This window comes from Columba livia, chromosome 5 (genome assembly GCF_036013475.1).
Source record: "Columba livia isolate bColLiv1 breed racing homer chromosome 5, bColLiv1.pat.W.v2, whole genome shotgun sequence".
Classification (NCBI taxonomy): domain Eukaryota; kingdom Metazoa; phylum Chordata; class Aves; order Columbiformes; family Columbidae; genus Columba; species Columba livia.
The window spans coordinates 5,175,828-5,198,604 of NC_088606.1; the positions used below are offsets into that span (position 1 = coordinate 5,175,828).

Genomic DNA, 22,777 nt, shown 5'->3' on the forward strand with positions numbered 1-22,777 from the left:
AACCTCAACCTCCCCTGGTGCAACTTGAGGCCGTTTCCTCTTGTCCTGTCGCTTGTTACTTGGGAGATGAGAACAACACCCTCTATGCTACAATGCACTTTCATGTGGTTTTAGAGAGCAAATCTCCCCTCCTTTAGTCTAAAACCATCACCCCTTGTCCTGTTGCAAGAGGCCCTGTTAAAAAGTCTGTCCCCATCTTTCTTATCAGCCCCTTTTAGTCACAGACAGGTCACAATAAGGTCTCCCTGGAGCTTCTCTTCTCCGGCTGAACACCCCAGCTCTCTCAGCCTGTCCTCCCAGCAGAGCTGTTCCAGCCTCGGGTCATTCCTGTGGCTCCTCTGGACCCTCTCCAGCAGGTCCCTGTGTGTCCTGTGCTGAGGACCCAGAGCAGAACGCCGCGCCGCAGGTACACGGGCTCCCCCACCCCCGGCAGAGCCACCGCGTCCCGGCTCGGGTGAGTCACCCTGCGGGGAACGGGCCGCTCTTCCGGGCGGGCTGCGTGCGGAGCGGAGCGTACCCGGCGGCGGCCGCGCCTCCCCCGCGGCGAGGGGCGGTTCGGGACGGGGCTTCTTCAGCCGGCGGCGGCGGTGCCGGCCCGGGGAGATGGCGGCGGGCAGCGGGCTGGGGCTGCGGGCGCTGGCACTCGCCGTGCTGCTGCTGCCCGTGCTGCCCCGCGGGCCGCCCGGCGCGGCCGAGAGACGCTGCTTCTGCCAGGTGGGGTCTGCGGGGAACGGGACAGGGGGGACGGGGCAGGGCGGGCGGCGGCTTCTGTGCGTGGCGCTGGGGACCCTCCTGTGAGCACCGCGGGGTGCAGGTGCCTCAGCGAGGCTGCTGGGAGGTGCGTGGAGCAAAGGGAGACTTCTGCCCTTCCACAGGCTGAGAGAGCTGGGGTGTGCAGCTGGAGAAGAGAAGCTCCGGCGAGACCTTATTGCGGCCTTTCAGTGCTTAAAAGGGGCCGATAAGAAAGATGGGGGCAGACTTTTAGCAGAGCCTGCTGGGATGGGACAAGGGGTGATGGTTCTAAACTAAAGGAGGGGAGATTCAGGCTGGACATGAGGAAGAAATTGTTGGCCCTGAGGGTGGTGAGAGCCTGGCCCAGGTTGGCCAGAGAGGTGGTGGCTGAACCATCCCTGGAGACATCCCAGGCCAGGCTGGACGGGGCTCTGAGCAACCTGAGCTGGTGAAGATGTCCCTGCTCATGGCAGGGGGGGCACTGGGGGAGCTGGGAAGGTCCCTTCCAACCGAAACCATTCTGTGATTCTATGCCTGCTGAGCATCCCCTCTTCCTTGCCTTCTTACCCATATTCACTCCCTGCCCCTGGCAGGAAAGGTCTTGCAGCTGCAGGAACAGTTCTTCTCGAAGCACCCAGGTGTGTCTCATGTGATGTTGCAGGGATGTGTGTTACAAAAACGTCCGGGAGCTGCCTCCTCTGTGCTCCTGCAGCGCTGCCGTGCTGTTCATCCTGACTCCGCTGTCTGGACAGAGTGGCTGCAACAGCACCAGCCACCCTGCCATGCCCAGGGCTGAGCTGGGCTGCCTTGCTCATTAAAGCTCTTCCAGGGTTAATTCTCCTTGCTGATACACCACGCAGTCCTGACGCACTTGGTGCAGCTTCTGTTGGTGTACAGCAATGAGAGCACCAGCTATAGTCGACTGAGAGATCACACCAAGCAGCTGGATTTGGGGGAATGGTCACCATGCAGATTCCTTTTGACTTGGCATTGCACAAGCACATTGGCAAGATCAAGGAATGAAGATGGTAGAATTTATTCAGTGCTTATTTCTGTTGTTTTTTTTAAAAAGGAAGCTATTGCAGAGCCTACTCTCGCTGAATTAAAATTCTAGTGCTTAAATGCGAGTCAGAAATTGAGAGTGGAGAAAGAAAACGTAATTGTGTGCTGGGCTTTGGCTTTGCCTTCTGGGTGGCTCTTGATGCTTCATTTTCGTGTGGAGATGATATACACAAGCTGTGCCGATAAAGAATTGAAAAGCACAGATTTTTATTATATATCTCTGTAGTGTTTTTGTTTATATGCTTCACACTTAACAGCGAAGCTTGTCTCCTGAGGACTGAAGCCTGAGCCAGGAGTGTGGTGTGGGGTAAGAAGCCTTAACTGCTAAATGAACTGACATTCTGGCACATTAATGGCTCGCAAGCTTTTTTCCTTGGGTACGTGGAACTGGCATTGTACTTTGTACACTGTTGGTTTGTTGCAACGCGATTCTTGTTTATGTGGTGGCGTATGCTTTGCTTTGGTTTTCAGTACAAATGTTCACCTTCAGGACTTCTTCCAGGCTTTATTGCATTTGGGAAAGTGTGTTATGTAGGGCAGCATTTCTCAGCCAAACTTACCTTTTAACCCTTTTAAAAACACACTGGAGGGCTGCCTCATCTTTTCTTATGGAAAAATAACCTGCTGATCATCTTGTGTGGAGCTGGTATGGTGGTTTTTATTTATCACCAGATAAAATACAGGGCAAGCCTTAAATGGTATGTTTTACCTTCATTTGTTTCTATACTTGAAAGCCTGGGTGTAGCTTTTGGTTTCCTTCTGTGAACCATCCCTTGCCATCTCATGGGCTTGTCTGATGAGGAAGCCTTGACACAGGGTGAATGAAGAGCTTTGGTTTCTCCATCAGCCCGTGTTGGGACAGTTGACAAGGGCTGCTTTTGAGAACACTTGCTGTAACACTATTTCAAGCACTAACTTATCAGGCCATAATTCCGGAATGGGCGTTGTGCTCTTGTCTGTCTGCACTATTAGAGCAATGCCTCACCTACTGGGTTTTTTTGACTATTATTTTAGCTCTTAATTTGCTTGGAGAGGTTGCTAACCACTCCTGAAACTTTTATTAGAAACCTCCATCTGTTACTAAAAAACACTGAAGTTTCACATAATGTTTCTGCTTTCCAATCTGTCTCATTAGCGCTGAATAACATTTCAGTATCAGAGTTCCCTCAAACTTTACAGACAGCTCGTCCCCCACCCAGATACTCCTGTTTGCATTAACACTTTAATCAGCTATGAATCAATTCTCCATATTCCTAGTAGTTATTGCTCGTTTTCTATTTACAGACTGATGTCGCTGCGTTAAGGATGTGCTGCAGGTGTTTGGCAGGCTGGGATTTTGAGGAGGTTTGAGGGCTGGTTTCCCTCGGGGGTGTTTCTGTGGCCAGTCTGGGCACTGAGAGTTACCTCCTTGTTACCTCAACAGACTTTCTTGCGTTCTTGTAGAACTGGTGTTCACCCCACAGCCTTCGGGGCAGGGATTCATAGCTCGTGCAGCTCCCCATCTCTGCGGGGTGGCTCAGGAGGTGGCTTCCAAGGGCAGAGCAGCTGCAGATCCTTCTTGGCTGGCAGATGCTTGCAGGTGCCATCTGACAGCACTTGGTTTAACCCCGTCCTGAGGCTCCTGTGTGGAGTTCACTTCTGTGTGAGCTCCAGAAGCCCCAGTCCTTGTTTTCTGGGCAAAAGATAGAGAGGGAAAAAGCATCTAGGCCAGCATGTACTGCTGCCAGGGCAGATGACGGGCATGACTGTCCTCACCTGGCTGCCAGCTGCTTGCTCCACGTGTGCTGGTAGGGATGAACAGGAGACCTGGACTGAGTGCTGCAGGCAGTCAGAGCCACACGTTTGGGCTACACATGAGGGAGAAGTTGTTGGTCCTGAGGGTGGTGAGAGCCTGGCCCAGGTTGGCCAGAGAGGTGGTGGCTGAACCATCCCTGGAGACATCCCAGGCCAGGCTGGACGGGGCTCTGAGCAACCTGAGCTGGTGAAGATGTCCCTGCTCATGGCAGGGGGGGCACTGGATGAGTTTGGAAGGTCCCTTCCAAGCCAAATCATTCTATGATTCTTTCCCGCCCAGCTGGGCAGTAGATGGTGTACGAGTCCGGGATAGAGCCCAAAGCAAGAGAAGAAAGCCCTAAATTCACTACTTGAGGACATTTCTGTGACACTGGGGGAAGCCGAAGGAGGTGAAAAGAGACAGAGCAGCGGTACAGGGGGAGCAGACTGGCAGGAGCTGGGATGGAGGTAAAGGAGGCTGAGGGGAGACCTTGCTGCTCTCTGCAACTGCCTGAAAGGAGGTTGGAGCATGGAGGGGGTTGCTCTGTTCTCCCAGGTGACAAGTGACAGGACAAGAGAAAATGGCGTCAAATTGCACCAGGGGAGGTTTAGATTGGATCTTGGGAACAATTTCTTTCCGGAGAGGGCTGTTGGGCATTGGAACAGGCTGCCCAGGGCAGTGGTGGAGTCACCGTCCCTGGAGGGGTTGAGCAGACACGGAGATGAGGTTCTCAAGGACGTGGAGTAGTGCTAGAGTTAGATGATAATTGGATTTTATGATCTTGAGGGTCTCTTCCAACCAAAATGATTCTGTGCTTCTGAAGGAAGACGAAGTGAAGGCTGAACCCAAGGGGTTTTGTTGCAGAGTCCATGTGTGCTGGTGTTTCAGCCTGTGTTATGTACACAAGGTGGGTACATTGGCACTAAGGAACTGAGAGTGGCTGTTGCAGAGTGCCAGCCGAACGCCTTCCCCGTGCTGGCTCAGCAGCCGGAGCCGCTTGTGTCACGTCTGTCCCGGCGGCTCCGTTGCATCTTGTCCCCAGCCCTGCCCGTGGGTCTCACACCCCGGCTGGGTGGAGCGCGGCCCATCGCGCGGCTCGGTGATTCACCGGTGCCAGCAAAGCACATGGCGCATGTTTGGGACCAGATCAATTTATGTTCCATCTTAAACAACTGTTCCAGTTTTTACAGGGTGAAGATGTAGATAAATACTTCAGGGAGGAGCGGGGGGAAGTGTTTTATGGCACCACCCATTGCAAGGTGTGTTTGACTCGGGCTGTAGCTCAACTGCTGCGACAGCAGGAATTGAAGTTCAAAACAAGAGAGTCTCTGGCTGGATATAGGGCTGAAAGAACAGATTCTGGGGTGGCACGTGGTCATGGAGCAAGAGAGAACTTCTGTGTTGAAGATCTGCCAAGTGATCTGATATAGAATCACAGAGTGGTTGTGGTTGAAGGGACCTCTGCAGATCCCCCAGTCCAGGGGCTCACGCAGGGTCACAGAGCAGATCACACAGGTGGGTCCAGGGGGTTTGAAGGTCTCAGAGAAGGAGACTCCACACCCGCTCTGGGCAGCCTGGGCCAGGCTCTGGCACCTCACAGCAAACAAGTTTCTCCTCATGTTCAGATGGAACCTCCCGCATTTCAGTCTGTGCCCGTTGCCCCTCACCCTGTCCTGCCCGCTTCTCTGTGTCTCAAAGTGGGTTGGTGCCATTTGGTGGTGGCATCACTGGGGCTTAGATCTGGCTCTCTGAGGGACTTGGCCCTTGGTGCTGTCATCTATACGCCTTTGGCTGTGAGCTCTTCTAGGCTGGGCACATACGGGTGATGCCACTGGGCCTGGCTGAGCTGTTCTCAGCAGCTCGGTGGCCTAGGAGGCCGAGCCAGAAGGGCAGCAGGCCAGAGATACCTTATCAGCCACGTGCAGCCCAGGAAAATTGCCCATTTCTGCACAGTCTGACTGAAATCCTTGGAGAAAGTTTTCCCTCTGGCTTAAGCAGCACTTGAGTTGTCCCCAGAGCTTCCCCTTTGTGCTGCTCCCATACGCGTGTTTACGGTGGCATTGTGTCTTTTCTAAACCGAGCAGTGGATATTTGGAGATCTCCAAAATAGGACCTTTATCTACTCCTGAATATTGTGGGAGCACGTGCAGTGCTTCACCCTGGATCATTTTCAGAATAACGTTTCGCTGGATCGGTTCTGTCTTGACCTGATTGCTGGATGTAGCAAAGACGGGCCCGGTGCAAATGGTTCACTTGAGGCCTAGCTGGACGTTCCCCCTTCCAGGGATGTCATTCCCTTCCAGTGACATGTCTGTCCAGTGTGGACACAGAGAGCAGCTGAAGGTTATCCACAAATTATCCTTTTTGTAGGCCACTTTTAGACCTGGTCTATAAGCTGCGTGCCTCAGAAGATGCCATGTTTCCAGGAAATAGAAACAACCAAGTACTGGTTTTAGGTTGTTTTTTTTTTTTGTGGGTTGGTTGTTTTTAAAATTTTGAAACAGCTTTAAATTGGGTAACTGGATTAGGAAATTGCGTCTGTTTTTTACGAGGATGATTCAGGCTAGTGGAAAGCTTAATTGCTATGCTGTTAATCTTCATTACTATGCAAAGTGCCTGACAGAATATGGCGCATACGTGAGGATGGGGCAGTGGGCCTCAATGCGACCAGAAGAAATAGAAGCGAGCCTCCAAATAAAGTGTTTTAACAAATTGTGGAATAGGGCGTTCTGACGTGGTTTGATAGCTTTCCCCTCGCTCCCCCTTAGATCAGTGTGGCCAAGTCCAAATTACCAAAGGCCTTTCGAAAAACGCTGTTTGCAAAATACCGATTCCTGGTATGGAGCGGTCGGGTTTGAGAGCCTGGATTCCTCCCTCCTCTGTGCAGGGGGGTGGGAAAAGACTTGCACTTGGCTTTAAGGTGCTCTTATGCTTAATCCAAGCTATTTTTCTCCTCCCTTCCCCGTTGTGTGTGACTCTGTGCTCTGAGGGCAAGTGCTCCATCTCTGCCTTCCTTCTCGGAAGGAGGGCAGGGAGCTTCGTTTCTACAGCACTAATTATCGCGGGTTTATTTAAGCTGATGTGTAGCTCTTCCTGAATTATCTGAGGGCTCTCTGGAAATGCACGTGGCTCATATTTCTCACATGCCTCTTTCTTTTGTGTTTGTATGTAATAATAATAATTTCTGTCCTGTCTGCTACCAGGATTTTGTAGGCTTTCTGGGACAGAAGCGGCAAGAGGGTTTCTTATCACAAGCTGTGGCAACCATCCTGTTCTTTGCTTCATGAATCAATAATATTGATTTAAAACAACTCTCTGATCTTAAAACCCAGATTTATCCTATACTGGGGAATGGCAGCTTGCCACGTGTTGTGTTGTTATATCAACATCCAGGAAAAATCCCTGGCGTGCTGTTGGGAGTGAATGAGTAGTAACACTTGATTTTGGCCAGGGCGATTTCCCCAAGTACTCATCAGGGGGTGTGGGGGAAGCAAAACTACTTGTGTGCTGTGCAGCTTTGTCATCCAGACAGTCATCTACGTGTCAGGAAGCCAGAGCTGGGTTTGTGCTGCTGCTTTGTTTTTTGTCTTCAGGGCTCGCACACAGCTTGTTGAGTTGTTTGGGATGATGCAAGAAGTATTGGCTTCCTACATCAGATTCGGAACAGATGTTTTCTTGCCAAATGGCTCTGCCAGGCGAGAGGCCGTGGCGGTTGCTGTGGCTCTGATTAAATCAAACACGTGGCTGCAGCGCGGTTGGTTAACAAGGGCTTTCTGTGAGTGCTCTAATCTGTCAGTCGCGTTATTATTGCTGAACTGGGCCCTTTTGCAAAGGGCAGCTCTCACCTGTGTGCCATCCTGCAGGACGGATGGGCTTCTTCATGGAATCATAGAATAATTTGGGTTGGAAGAGACCCTGAGGCTCACAGCTGTTACAGCCACCCATATCCATATAATATATATAACATGATTGTGTCTGATATGTGGACAAGGGCCATGTGTTTTTTGTGTATGTATATGACACGGTGTAGTTGGATGTATCTGCCATCTCTGCTTTTTAAAGAGATGGAAGTGTCCATCTGTTGCCTGTCATTCTGACATCAGTGAATTCTGATATATCAATGTGTGTTTATTTGGGAAAAGTGTTGCCAAATAAAACCACCTGCTCCCAAGCCACAAGTACAGGACACATCCTAAAGGATGCATTGAAAGTTCTTTGCCAGTTCAGCACAGCCTGATTTAATGTTGTTTAATTCCAATTAAACTTAACTAGTGGACTCACTGGTAAAATGAAATAAAACTGTGGGTTGTTTTATTGTCTGCAATGTTAAAAAGTACTGCTAAATTGTTCACATCCGGTTGTCCTTTTCTATCCAACAGGTTACTGGTCACTTAGATGACTGCACCTGTGATGTAGAAACCATTGATGCCTTCAACAACTACAAACTCTTTCCTAGACTGAATGAACTTCTGGGAAGTGACTATTTTAGATACTACAAGGTAATTTTCTCATGCAAAAATTGTATTTATTTCGTGTGCTGCTGTTGTTTTTTTTTAAATTTCCCTTGATGTGATTGTGAATCTTTAAAAATCAGACACCCGCATTTTAATCCTGATCCGTCAAGGATGTAGTCGGTAAGTGGGACTCCTCTGTTATCAGGAGATTCTTAATGTGGCACAACATACTTAGAAGATGCACAATTTTAATTTATTTTTAAATGCGTTTTTCCCTCTTAAGACCTTAGGTGGTAGACCAATGAAATGACTTCTTTTGTTCAGCTGTTGCTCCAAAATGTTGATGGCTGGAGGTCCACAGTTTGTAACTTGAGTGTTCTTGGTGTCTTCCCATTGACATGGAAAGGGGGTTTAGTCACCAGACGTTCAGGTGAATTGGTGGCTGCCAGACCATTGTCATTAGGTGGATTCTGAAGAGCGACTGTTGCCTGATTGTTTCTGCAGACAAAAACAAGTATTTCTTCTTCTGCAAGAACAGTTTAGAAAGTTTCAAACCTCACTGCAAATTAGAACAGATCCATATATAAGATTACTGGGGTAGAGCTGCCTCTCTGTGCTCCCCATCTCCACCAAACCCACAAAGTCTTGTTAACTGTTGTTTTGGAAAAAGGATACTTGATACCAACTCACAGAAAAGCAAGACCAGGATTTGTTGCAGAAGTTAATGTTGTCTCCCTTTCCAGTACTGGGATTTATAACAGAAATGTTAAGGTTGATCTGAATGAAGCATGAATGGAGATGTCTGTGTGAAAGAAGAAACCAAGCAAAGATTACAAGAATAACCTGTATTGGTAACAAGGACGTGAGTGGTAGCCTGGTAAACCCCAAGCGATTATTTGTTCCCATCAAGCCCAAAAGGTGACTTGACAGCAGAAGACCTGGGCTCTGGCCACAGGAGGATGGTAGAAATTCAATAAACGGGGAGCAAACCATCCCCGAGGTTCATGAAGTGAGCAATATTCCATGGGTGCGCACATCTCGTACGAGAGACGATTGAATGAGTGTGATCAACTTTGTTTACGATAAATAACACCATCTGTTTCCACTCTCCCTGCGCTCAGCCTTGCTCTAAGTTTTGTTGTTATCTCAAGTCTTGCACTGAGGCGCTGAAGATGAGTCTTGGTGAACTGCGGTGCGGAAGGTTGGCTTCATCACGTGGAGGAAACGTCTAATAGGATAATGTATTATTTGTAGGTAAACCTGCAGAAACCTTGTCCTTTTTGGAATGACAACAGTCACTGTGGAGTCAGAGACTGCGCCGTAAAGCCCTGCCCATCTGTAAGTACCAAATTCATTCTTTTGCCTCTTTTCTACATTTGGCTTTTGCAGACCAAGAGGAAGAAGCAGGCAAGTGACTGACTTTTCTCGTTATTGTAACTATAGCAAAACTGTGGCTGTGATGGAGCTTTCTGGTATCTGCGAGAGAGACAAAAATGCTAAATTCTGAACATTAAAGGAATGTTAAATAATTAAAAGCTAGGCTTTTAATACCTGACCCTCTGTGAATGACCAAAAACTTCTCACGGTCCCTCTTTCATTTTTGGTATCTGTGACATATTTTTGGGGCAAATCCGTTGTTACAAGAGGTGCCTCTTGTGTTAGTTGCCAGGATATTCAAACTGTTGGCCCATGTGATTTGCTGGTTTGGCTGTTAAATCCAACCAGGCCCCTTCCAGCCCTCTCTCTTTACCTGAATAGGCTCTTTCCTCTCTTTCCCAGTACAAAAGCAAACACTCTTGTCCCTGTATCCCGGACAAAAGGGTTTTGTTCGCTGAGCTAAAATGCCTTGAGTGCAGGTGTCTGCCTGAAAAGAAGGGGAACAGAAAGGGAGTGAACGAGGACTCGGTTTATTTTCACATATAATTCCAAATGGGCTGTGATGAAGCAGGTGTCTGTCCCCCTCACCTGGTAACTCCGTGGTAACCTGATGTAAATATCAAAGCTGATATGGTACCATGACATGATCTGGTATGGGGGTGTGCGTGGGCATCACTTGTTATATCAATTCTGATATGTATGTTGAACTTCTTTGTCTTCTCTCCCATCAGCTACCCTACTTGTCACACAAGTGTCCTTTCCTTCCCTGGTCTTCAAATATCACCTATTGTGGACTCAAAATAGGGTGATGATTTTTTTAATTCCCAGCTAAAATAACCCTACATTTTGTTTAAATACTTTTTTTCTTCAAAAAGGACGTTTCTGGTAATGATTATGACCAATGCGAAGGAGTAATGTTACAATTACATTAATAGTAGTTAGAAGTTGTCCTTATTTTAGGAACTGACTGCATTGCTGCTGGTTTTAATTATTTTGATTTGGGTCCGTTTCATTCTGAAAGTAACAACAATAATTCATTTTCACTGCTTAATATTTCTCTTCCTGTGCTGTTGGCCATCATAGCATTTGCTCCTGCAGCGCAGAAGTGGTTTTATTGCCTTCCTACTGACGGAGGAAATGGAAGTTGAGGAGTATTTAGGACCTGATTACTTTGTGTGTGGGGCTGGCAAGCCTGACATTACGCTATTGAGTGGTAAAAGTGAAGTTTTAAGTTAAAGGTTTTAAATGGAGCGCTGGCATCGCCGGCAGACAGACATCAGCTGATCGGAGGCAGCTCCAGCTCCTCTGAAGTTTATATTGGCCTCCCCAACCTCAGGCTTGGGTAAGCAAAACAGAACCTGGAAGGCTGTGCTGACCTTTGCAGAAGAGTCTTGCGAAAAATCAGGTTAAAGCACCCAAGAATATTGCTTAACCTTAGGCTGCGGAGGAGCCAGAAATTGGATGTGTTGTAAGCTAAGCTGAGGGCTTTGCTTGCTTTCTAACTTCTAGAAACTGCCGTAACCTTCCTAATCTTTCTCCAAGATCAGGCCACGTCAGCCCCAGATGTAGCAGATGCTCAATTTTGTCTTTCAGGACAAAGTCCCTGATGGAATCAGATCTGCAAGTTACAAGGTGGGTGTGCTGGGGTGCAAATGACGCTGCTTACGGACCAGTTTGTGTCACTGCAGCTGATAAAAGCCAAAAAGCCGTGTTAATCAGATAGGCAGCATTTGTCAAGATGAAGTTTTAGCCCCTTCAAGTGTTTGGCGTGTGCTAAAGAGGTGGCTGCCCTGAGGTCAGGTATTCCCGTCCACTAATGTAGAGCATTAGGAGACTCTGTCACAGAGACACCCCAAAAGTCGACTTTAGGTGGACAACAAGTTCCGAAACAGATTTTATTCTAGCTGGAAATTATAGCCAATAAACCAACTAGAAACGGGGTTTATACAATTATTTAGCACTCCGAGAACATAAAATACAGGTTTGGTTATCAGTTGAGGAGATTATTGGGGTACAACAAAATGAGAATAATGAGGATCCACAGTGTGCATGCACACACTCACAAGAAACAAAAACAGAGCCCTCTGACTCCAGGGGACCCACAAGAAATAATCACTCACCTGGGTTAGGCGAGGACTCATTCAAGGATATATCCAGTAAATAACCACTCACCCAAGTGAGGAGGTGAGGTGCTCTCAATCATGGAAAGTCTCCTTAGACAGCGTCCCAGTCTAAGAGGAGGGCTCCCATTGACAGACCCAATGCTCCAAGAAGGTCACTTAAAGGGGGATTTTGACAGGGACCCCATTTTATAGCCTGGTCAGATCTGGCTGTGGGCATTACAACACGGTCCAGAAGCTTCTCAGCTTCTCTGGGAACCTCCTTTGTTGAGGAACCTGTCAACTGACCAAGGGTCCTGCCCCACCAGCTGGTGGAGGTGAAGTCACCCTGCCCCCGGGTAGGGGAGGATGTGACTGTCAGCACCTTGGTGCCACCCTAGATATGTAGGTGGGGACAGGCACAGTGGGGCACAAAAGGTGCTAAGGAGCCATCAAGTGCCCCATTGAAGGCTCTGGATCTCAGGGGGATGTGCAACTGCCACAAGGTCTCCAAAAGCAAATGTCCTCAGGCACAAATTGCCCCTGCAGCAGTGCCAGAGGCTGCTGCCAGTCCCTCAACAATCACCACAATTGCCTGAACCTCTGGGTATCTGCAGGCACCCTGCGGAAATACAGGGCGGGATGAATCATAAAAGCGTTTCTGACTTCAACTGGCTAGTGCATTAAAGGCAGGATTATAACAGTAGAAAAACCGCTTTTTAATCTTCCTCTCTCCCCAACCCTTTGTTTTTCAACCCAGTATTCAGAAGAGGCCAATAACCTTGCTGAAGAATGTGAAGAAGCCAAGAGACTTGGAGCTGTTGATGGCTCTTTGAGGTTTGACTTCTTTATCCATAAACCTTACTTGCCTCGAAGGATACCAGCATTAGCGCCTCTTTCTGATGGTCCTTTTCCACTTTGTTCGCAGCGAGGAAACCCAGCAGGCAGTGCTCCAGTGGACACGGCACGACGACTCTTCAGACAGCTTCTGCGAAGCTGATGGTATGGGGACCTGTTTGATCTGACAAGCCTTCTAATGGGATTTTAAGCACCTCTGCAGAACTTCAAGGCCAATGTGTAATATTTCAGCAAGCCTGGAGCATATCTAGCATTTTTTTTCCTCTTTTCCACACCCCTGCCCTCGATATTTTGAAAATACAATGCAAATATAGTATTTCTGATGAAGCTTCATTGCTGGTCAGGCTCTTGCCGTGTTTAGCAAGTTAGCAGTTTGGATGGAGCGTGCTCGGAATTTGCTTTGCCACCAGCGGCCTCGCGCTCCGATAGCTCTGAAGGCCGCTGAGCTGCACCCTGCTGCAGTGGGTTGATGTGCAGCAAATATTATGCACCTGCCTCTCTGGAGAGGGATGAGCCCGTCTCTCTGCTGGGAAGACTGTTTGGTATGCGAAGGGGTGGCTGGATCAGCCTTGGAGGATGACTTTTTCCTTCAGAAGTGTTTTGTGTCACTGACCCAGCACTCTGCTTCGCAGACATCTATTCTCCTGATGCGGAGTACGTGGATTTACTCCTGAATCCTGAGCGCTATACTGGCTACAAAGGACCGGATGCCTGGAAAATTTGGAACAGTATTTACGAAGAAAACTGCTTCAAGTAGGTGCTTTGGGAGACAGATTCCACCAGCCTGAAGGTGCTGAATTTTTTTTTGCAGAGGAGCTGCATGTGCTTTAACTGTTCTGTTAGTCCCCGTCCCCCTGTCTGTGCTGTGATGCTGGTACAGTGTGGGCTGTGACGGGAGGGGATGGGCTGTGTGGCTGCCCCCTGAGCCCCCCCAGCTGTTCTTTGTCCCACAGCTTGTCCCGCTGCAGGCTCCCGATGTGGTGAGACAGCAGCCTGGCAGGGACTGCGCATCTCTGTGTGACGTGGTCCTGGGCACGCGGTCCTGTCCCCCTGGGCAATGCACTGGCGAGGGGAGCTCAGCCCAGTCTGTGCAGTGTGAACTCGGCTGGGGGTACCCCTGAGGCACAGTGCTGGTGGGCGCTGGTCTGTAGTCCTGCCTGCTCTGAGCTTCCTGGAGCGAGTTGAGAGAAGGGAACGGAGCTGGTGAGGGGCTGGAGCACAAGTGTGATGGAGCGGCTGAGGGACCTGGGGGGTTCAGCTGGAGAACAGGAGCTGAGGGGAGACCTGATCTCTGAACTGCCTGAAAGGAGCTTGGAGCCGGGGGGGTCGGGCTCTGCTCCCCAGGAACAAGCGCCAGGAGCAGAGGAAACGGCCTCAAGTTGTGCCAGGGGAGGTTGAGGTTGGATGTGGGAACAATTTCTTCCCCAAAGGGCTGTCGGGCATTGGAACAGGCTGCCCAGGGCAGTGCTGGAGTCACCGTCCCTGGAGGGTTGAACAGACACATAAATGAGGTTCTCAGGGCCATGGGCTAGTGATGGACTTGGCAGTGTTGGGTTAATGGTTGGGCTCGATGGTCTTAAAGGTCTTTTCCAACCAAAATGATTCTACAATTCTAGTGATTTCCTCCCTGTTCAACCTAGCATACCATATTGTGCCAAGGCCACGGGATAATGTCCACTAGCACCTCAGTAGACACTTGAGTTTTCCTGACTGTTCTTTCTAAAGAAATAATTAAAAAAATAACAATAAAAAAAAGAGCGGCCACATTTTGTTCTATGCCTTTCCTGTCTAAGCAAAGCTGAGCACGGAAGGGGTTCTTAGATCTCCTTAGGCTATTTGACTGCAGAGAAGCATTACTATTACACAGTAACTACTTCTGCTGTGCTGTGTTTCTGCACAGCAAGGAGACACTCGCTTATTTACATATCTTATTTAAATGATTCTTTTTTTCTTGTAGGCCTCAGAATGTAAAAAGACCTTTGGCATCTGGTAGAGGTAAGACATTTCTTTATCTCGCTAAGTGGTTTAGCAGTGTTATGATCCTAGCTCCAGGAACAGTAAATGTTCTCTGAGCTACTGCTACTGAATGAGAAATATGTTGTAGCTCTTTGATTAAGTGTAGAATTTTATGGCTGATGCAAAGGCACCTGGAAGTGTGACTTTCTAGCATCCAGCATGGAGAAATTAAGGCTGATCCTCCGTTCCTGGAAGAAATGTGAGCTTTGGAGGGAGCAGGTCTGAACCCTGAGCTCTTCTTTGGTCGCTGGTTTCTGTGCTTGGCAATGCCAAACCATCCGTATGGACTGAAATAAGAACCTGGCTGGGATCCTCTGGGGAAACCATCCAGTAAGAGAAACTCTGCCCTAGAGACTAAGGCTAAGTATGTAAATAAAACTAGGGAAGGGTTTTGGAAACGTAAGAGCTTCTTGCCCACGGCTGTTAAGAGACCCCATGTCTCCTGCTGTCTTGTCTAGAGCATCATCAATCTCTCTTCATTTGACCTGAGCGCCATCCAGGGCTGTCTCTTGGTTTTCCCTAAACTGTGGAGATGCTTTCCCCCCGCCTTTGACCCTGGTGCAAAGCATTGGCACTTCAGGAGCAGCACTGGTGTAGGAAATGTACAGTGTGCTTTAAAATAACAGCAGTGTCCTTTAAAATATTGGTGCTTTCCCTGACCACCTCAGTTCTTTAGGGCAAGATCTGACTGAAATAATCCAGGGATGCTGCGGGGAGAGGGAGGGATTGCTGTTTGCCGGTGAGGAAGCAGGAGAACGTGAAAATAGAGAATCTGACCTGAAACCTGCCGGAGTTGCTGCAAGCAAATAATAAACTGCAGGAATGAGGGCTGGGGTGTTTGAGTGTCCTGTCAGAGGTCACACAGGAGATCTCTGGCAGAGGTGGACACTCGTGTCCCTTGTTTTCTGCTTCAGCTCCGTAGTGGCTTTGCTCCCTTTGCAAATACTGGTCCCTCCTGCACTGGTCAGGTTATTCAGGAGCGTTGCTCATCTGCTGTGTCCACTGCTGCAGTCAGATTATGTTTTCTGTGTTTGGAGCACGCTGGAGAGGCTCGTTCTCTTGTCAGAGCCCATTAACAGGGCGATCTTAATGTTTGTGGTTTGGAGTTTAATTCTGGTCATGTGTAATTTTTAATCTCATCTTTTCTCTCCCTTCACCACTCGTGCTTTGTTTTGACCAGGAGATGATGGAGGTAAGTGGCACTCTGTTTTTACTGGTAACAGAAACAAATGTAGTGTCTTTATCTTGCTGTCACAAGCTGTACCATTAGATAACGCACCTGGTTGGGCAAAATCAGAAGTTGTCTTGAAATTCTGCTGTGTTTCCTTTGGGGAGGCCCTTCTGAGCTCCCTGTCCCATCCTTGTGTGGAGCTCTTAAAAAGCACCAACAGGTTTTTAGGAGTATAAGTCCTATTTGAAGGCCATCACTGAAGTGTCCTAAGCCTTCAGGGAACGGGGCTTCTGTGTGTGTTTTTTCATGGCTTGTTGTTACTGAGAAAGCAGCTCTCAGGCTGGAGCTTTGAGAAGACTCTGGCAGCTGGTAAGAGCTGGGGAGGGCTGTGTACATGGCACGGCCGTGTCTCCAGATTATCTCCAAATCCATATTTGTATTCCTCAGATTACTTTCAAGTAGTAGGGGGTAGGTGAAACACTGACTTTTGTGATTGTACACGCTCGCTTGCACTCTTCAATTTTTAATAAAAATACCAATCTCCCCACCCTGGCCAGAGGAGAAAAGCAACCCATCCATGATCCTTGTTTCCCCCTACACTATGTGGTTCTGCAGCCCTTGCTGAGGTGGGTGGGAACGACCACGAATATGTTTAGCTGCTGCCACACCGTGTCACAGAAGCATCAGTCAGAAGGGTGCGGGAGGAGAACTATTTTCATGCTCTTCTAAGGCTGCTCTCCCTGCTTCTGTGAACGGGAGCGGGCAGAGGTTCTCTGGGGGCTCCTTGGAGGTGGCATCAAGTGCCACCCAGTCTCATTGGTGTATCATCCTGTTTTGCTCCAAAAGAAGTGGCATGAAACACGACATGGTGTGTTAAGGCCCTCCTGGGGCTGTAAGGCATCTCAAACTGATGTGCTTGTTTGTTTGCCTTTTCTTCCCAGGGCAGACGTTTTACAAGTGGCTGAAAGGTAATTATTTTTCCTGAAACTCGGTTGCTCTTCCTGGGGTGAAGGCTGAAAGGCTGGGGAGTGGGTGGGAGTTACTGGCCGTGCTCAGGTGGGATTAGATTTGACAGCCAGGAGAGGAGAATTCAATGCATGCTTTCAGTATCTTGAAGTGCTCATTTCTTTTTCAGGTGTCTGTGTAGAGAAAAGAGCTTTCTACAAGCTCATTTCTGGTCTGCATGCAAGCATCAACATCCATCTGAGCGCCAGGTACCTTTTACAAGGTAAATGCTGCTTTTCTGCCTTAGTTCCTCTGCGTCTGCCCTAAATTGGCACTTCTGTGGTTCCACTAAACTCCGGTTCCAGCAGCATCCAGGCCTGTTTCTGTGCTTTTCGCTCCCCCCCCCCAGCACACAGGTTGTGTAACAGAATCGGGAGTGCAGCTACCATGTGCCTTCAGGTCTGAAAATGGCTGGTTGGTGCTCTGCACCAAGACTTCCAGTGCGTATTCCTTCTGTTCTTGCTCTGAGGTTATTTTGGAATGGGTTTCTAACTGCATATTGAGAAGATCCCTTCCTATCCTGGCATTAGGATGATCAGTTTAGCAACAATCTCACCCAGACTGTGAAGTGCTCAGCGGTGCTTTTCCAAGATGCTTGATCCATTTCCATATTCCATTTCCTTTGTGTCCCTTTGTCAATAAGTAGCTATCTGAAGAATCTAAATTTCAGCCCTGGGGTTGAAAATCTAGGGTGATGTAAAAACATGATTTGAGCATCTTGTGTGGCCAAGGGCCGTGGGATGCAGATTCTGACTGATTTCCTCAAGGATTTAGTTGTGGTACTTTTGAGTGGTACCTATGGACTGAATCTACCACCTTTATTCTGCTAAAGCTTACAAAAATCAAGTACAGATTTAGAGAGAGCTGTTTGGGTAAGTAATTTAGATTTAACCTAGTAATTGTGTTTGAGTCTCTATAGCCCATGTAGGCCTCACCTCAATGTGAGTTAGTCCATGTTAGAGCTGGGAGATAGAATAACAAGAGAAACATCAAAGGCAAGAGATGAGTTGGGATTGCAGAGAGGATTAGGAAAACACAGTTGGTTACAGACAGCCAAGTGAGTGTCTTTGCTTGGCTTGTGTAGAAAGGGACACGTTCTACTGGTGAAAGGCTGAAGAATCACAGAATCATGGAATCATTTTGGTTGGAAAAGCCTCTCAGTATCGAGTCCAACCATTAACCCAGCCCTGGCACTAACCCATGTCCCTGAGAACCTCATCTCTGCATCTATTTAACCCCTCCAGGGATGGTGAGTCCACCACTGCCCTGGGCAGCCCGTTCCAATGCCCAAGAACACTTTTCAGGAAGAAATTGTTCCCCAGATCCAACCTCAGCCTCCCCTGGTACAACTTGAGGCCGTTTCCTCTGCTCCTGGCACTTGTTCCTGGGGAGCAGAGCCCGACCCCCCCTGGCTCCAAGCTCCTTTCAGGTAGTTCAGAGATCAGAAGGTCTCCCCTCAGCTCCTGTTCTCCAGCTGAACAGGATCATCTCCAGATGATCCCTGCTGTGAGATGATGTTCCTCAGCTGCATCCATGCAGGGCTTCCCATCTCCAGTTGCTGTGAGCACATCGTGCAGAGTTGACCTCAGCTGGGAGCTGGACGGGAGCCCATTCCTGCTGGGCTTGTTATCCACTGGTGATTTAGAAGATAAAGCTTCTCCCATTTGGTTTTTCATTTTTATACACCGGCTTCATGTGACTGTGTTACATCTTCCGCTACATACTTTATATAATATTAAGTACCCGATGGGATGAGCAAACATTCTTTGTGAAACTTGTGGGCTTGCTAATGGAAAATAGAGGTCAGTCTCTGTGATCCTTGGCTGCTGCTGTTCTCTTGCATTTCCACAACAGAAGGAATTAATTCTCTTAAGATGTCCCTGGTCATTAGGGAGATTCTGAGCCTGTTGTCCCCACGCTGCATCCCAGGGTGATGACATCGGGAAACCTGCACTATCTGCTCTCAGGAACACTGAGCCTGACTGATGAGAAACTCTTCAACTGATCTAATTTTAAAATTTAAAATGAGCAGCCTCCACTTTTAGCTTTTGCTTGTAAGCCTGGGTGGTGTCTTAAACCAACTGACAAAGGTCTGCAGGAATTCTGCATTTGTTGGGGTTTGAGTTTAGACAAATCTTCGGTCTTTTGACTCCTGAACAATTTGTGGTTCGTGAAAGGGCTGTGACTATTATACAGCTTGGATCTCCCTGCTCAGAGTTTTTTTGCTGTTGTTTTTTTAAATTGTCTCAGATACCTGGTCAGAGAAGAAATGGGGCCCCAACGTTACCGAGTTCCAGCAGAGGTTTGATGAAGTCATCACCAGAGGAGAAGGTCCCCGAAGACTCAAGAACCTGTATTTTCTCTACCTGATCGAGCTGCGGGCACTTTCCAAAGTGCTGCCCTTCTTCGAGCGCCCAGGTTTCCAGCTCTACACGGGGAATAAAAGTCACGACGCAGAAATGAAAAACCAATTGCTGGAAATTCTTCATTTGGCCAAGTAATTAACCTCTTCCAACCCTTGAGTGTGCTTAACCTTTGACTTAAAGCACCCAGAAAGGCGGGTTCTGGGTTTGTTCCTATAGTGAAATAGTGTGATTTATGCAGTAGGGTAATATTGCTGGGAACACACTGGTATCTGTATTCAAGTTGCAAACCAGGGTAATTAAACCCATGGTTTAATAGTCTAGGCAGCCATTTGAATTTGGCAGAGTTGAATTTAATAACTGCCGCTGTGTCAGCCCCGAAATTGGTTACCTGTTTGACTCATCTGTGGAATACCAGTGTCTTTTAAACTAGAAAAAAATCTTAAACCTGTTTGTAACAGAGGTTTGGGCTATTGGGCAGAGTTTGGAGTAATAGGAATGGGAGATACTGGAACCAGATAGAAATGAGTGTCTCCTAATGTGATGGATGTTTGAATTTATCTTGTCACGCTCCCATGCTCTCAGTGCTTATGTCTGTTAGAAAACAGGCTACAATTGCTTAGAAACCACAGAGTGATTGCTGAAAATGTCTCTAAAGTGAGATGCAAGCTAAAATTGAAAGTCTCCAAGAGATTTAAGAAACAAGCAGCTTGACTTAAAATACATCTAGAGATGTCCAATGCCTAACACCTCGTAGTTTCATCTGCTCACTTAACCAGATGCTTCAGCTGTACAAATCAGCTGTGCAGAGATAAAACTCTTTTCATTCTATTTCAGGTCTTTCCCACTGCATTTCGATGAAAACTCATTGTTTGCAGGGAATAAAAAAGAAGCTGCTAAACTAAAGGTAACTGGCCAGTCCCTCCCTTTGGGGCATTTGGTACCTGAAGGGTGTTTTCAGGTGTGCATCTGGGATAATAGGAGATCTGAAAGGGACCCCAGTGTGTGCAAGGTATCAGGTATTTCCAATTAATTTTGCTTTCTGAATGGTTGGGGTGCTGGTGGGTAACCACAGATCACAGGGTGTGCCTGAAGGAGAGTGGGGGTTTCCGCTTTAGGAAGCATTTCCCTCAGTCCCACTGAATTTAGCCTGAAGTCCAGGATTAATCATAGAATCATAGAATAATTTTGGTTGGAAGAGACCCATAAGATCATCGAGTGCAACTATAACCTAACTGGCACTAACGCACGTCTCTAAGAACCTCAATCCATTATTGGATTTGGATTAAGACACAGAAGAAGTCACAATTAGCGCATAATCACGATCAACTCTAATGTCTTTTCCCCTAGGAGGAATTTAAGCTACACTTTAAGAATATTTCTAAGATAATGGACTGTGTTGGCTGCTTCAAATGTCGCCTGTGGGGGAAGTTGCAGGTAAGCTTTGTCGGGAGCTGGGGACGTGTCTGCAGCACCTCGTCTGATGGGACTCTGGTGTGCAGATGTGGTTCTTACATACTGGTCAGCTCCTAAATACAGATCGGTGCTGCTGGGATCGCTTCCTGGTCCGGTCAGCAGGATGCAGCGTGTTGATTCCAGCTTGCCGGGGCTGGCAGCAGTTGCTTTTGCAGTTGAAAACTGGGTTAAACCTTCTACAGCTGCTCCCAAAGAGAGGGGAGGGGGCGCAGAGCATCTGGGTGCCCTAAAATTGGGAGTGTGAGATCTGCACTGAATTTTACACGTGGTAAGCCTCTGCTGGGTAGTTCTGCAGTGACACTAAAGTGTCCTGATGCTGTTCTGCTCCCTTCTCTGGGCTGTGCTAAGTGAAATCCAAGCCTGGCTTTGTTAAGATGATGTCAACAGGAATCCTTGCAAAGATGAAGGGAAGTCAAGTTAAACGTGTGAGTCAGGCCCTGGATGTCTCCCCGCTACTAAATGATCTTGTTTGTCACGCATAGACGCAGGGCTTGGGTACGGCGCTCAAGATCCTCTTCTCTGAAAAACTGATAGAAAATATACCTGAAAGCGGCCCCTCCTATGGATTCCAGCTGACAAGACAAGAAATCGTTGCCTTATTTAATGCTTTTGGAAGGTTAGTTTGACACTCTTTCCCTCTATTTTTACACAAGTTGCTGTTGTTACATCCTATTTAAGGTTAAACAGGCAGTTCTTATCAGCAAACCAGTGTTATTAACTCCTGCTCTGATCATAGTGGCTCATAAAGAGGCTTTCAAATGTCAGATGATGTTGAGTGCAACAGCTGGAACAATATTAAACAACTTCTTTATACTTGACATTTCCGTGAGGGATTCAAGGAAGCTTTTGTATTAAGATACAAAGAATTTGGTGGTTTTTTTAAAAAATTTTTTTTAAGAAACTGTGACTCTGTCCTCAGAGCATATTGTCCCCAGACAAGAGTTGCTGTTCTTGTTCGCTTCTCACTTCAGAGCTCTCCTTTAGGCTTCACACTTCCAGCATTTTCTACCCAGATCTGTTTGCAGCGGTTGGTTGAACAGGAATCCATCTGTCCAGCCCTTGCAGAGCACTGGATGTGGAGTTTTGGGCAGAAAAAGAGGCTAATGAGGCCTTTAGCGGGGAGAGGAGACTGCGAGACCCTTTGGTTATACATTACTGCTCCGTGGTGTTGACAGACCCTGGAGTTTCTGCAAACTGTTTTTACAAAGGATTTTCTGCTGCCCAGCTAAAACTCTACCCTGGAGACATTCAGCAGGAAAATCTTATGATCATTTTGGTTGGAAAAGACCTTTAAGATCAAGTCCAACCATTAACCTCACGCTGCCAAGTCCAGCTCTAACCCGTGTCCCTAAGAGCCTCATCTACGCATGAGGCAGGAGATAAAACAATCAAAACAACCAATCGAAAAAACCCAAACAACCAAAAAAATCCTTCAGAAGCAACGAGCTTATATTGCACAGAGACTCTGCGGTTTGCCACACAGCTGGTAATATTATGGTGTGTTTCTGGACCTCTAGTTAATGGGTTTGCCTGATCACTGCTGAGCTCTCTGTACCATCCTGTTCTGCTGTGTTCCTCAGTGTTTACTTTAAAAAATCTGTGAAATCAGTGAAGGGTCTGGTTGTAACCACAGCCTAATTTAGCTGAAATTCCAAATTTTCTCTTCCTCAAAGCTCCTTGAAGCTTCACTTGATAGCAGTCCCTTTCTCTTGAATTTTAAATAAGGTGTGATGCATTCATTGCTCTAATGTTTCCCTTTTGCTTTCTTTACACGCAGGATTTCAACAAGCGTTAAAGAACTGGAAAACTTCAGGAACATGTTACGAAATATGCGGTGAATTCATTGGAGGAAAGAGAGACTTAAAGTATTACTGCTTTTACTCTCTAAAAATGGACAGACACCATGGTTCCATCACACTGCCAGCCACTCCATGGTGAAGACCACTTGCTGTTCCTGGCTGATAATCTGTAACCTGCTGATGACAAATATTTTGTACAAGAGGGAAAAAAAAAAGCTATTTTCTTTTTGTATAAAAGTGGAGACTATATGTAAAGTTTATTTTATATACTGAAAGATCATTCTGAATAACTTTCAAATAGTGGTGTAATATTTTGCCTTCAGAAGCTGGAGGTAGGGAAGGAATTGTGAGACTGAATAAATGTGAGGAAAACTCCTTGTCTGCTCCATGATTCCAACCAGCTCCTCACTTGTCTCAATGTGAACTTTCTGCTGCATAAGAAAAACCTGCAAAGGATTATAGGAGCTTCAGAGCTGCTGTTGTACAAAGACGCCTTCCTTTTCCTCGCACAACTTTCTTGTGGCAACAGGTTGCTTGTGATGGTTTCTGCTGCACTGATGCAGTGTTGTAACCTTTGGTCATTGCTTCCTT

At 47.5% G+C, this 22,777-nt stretch overlaps 1 protein-coding gene across 1 annotated transcript; it reads left to right on the plus strand.

The window, feature by feature from the left end:
* The first annotated feature begins 486 nt into the window (after positions 1–486).
* ERO1A (endoplasmic reticulum oxidoreductase 1 alpha) lies at positions 487–22,561 on the plus strand. The gene is made up of 16 exons (XM_065063188.1): positions 487–714; positions 7,948–8,067; positions 9,277–9,360; positions 10,993–11,031; positions 12,259–12,335; positions 12,427–12,500; positions 12,989–13,109; positions 14,314–14,351; positions 15,553–15,564; positions 16,485–16,511; positions 16,679–16,771; positions 18,799–19,045; positions 19,749–19,818; positions 20,262–20,348; positions 20,870–21,003; positions 22,165–22,561. The coding sequence occupies exons 1-16, from the start codon at positions 604–606 to the stop codon at positions 22,223–22,225; spliced, it is 1,395 nt and encodes a 464-aa protein (XP_064919260.1). The 5' UTR covers positions 487–603; the 3' UTR covers positions 22,226–22,561.
* The last annotated feature ends 216 nt before the right edge of the window (positions 22,562–22,777 follow it).

Coding starts and splice junctions, on each gene's coding strand:
- ERO1A (XM_065063188.1), top strand. CDS start 604: ATGGCGGCGGGCAGCGGGCTGGGGCTGCGGGCGCTGGCACTCGCCGTG. Junction 16,772..18,798: donor CGCCAGGTACCTTTTACAAG/GTAAATGCTGCT, acceptor AAATTGTCTCAG/ATACCTGGTCAGAGAAGAAA. Junction 19,046..19,748: donor GAAATTCTTCATTTGGCCAA/GTAATTAACCTC, acceptor ATTCTATTTCAG/GTCTTTCCCACTGCATTTCG.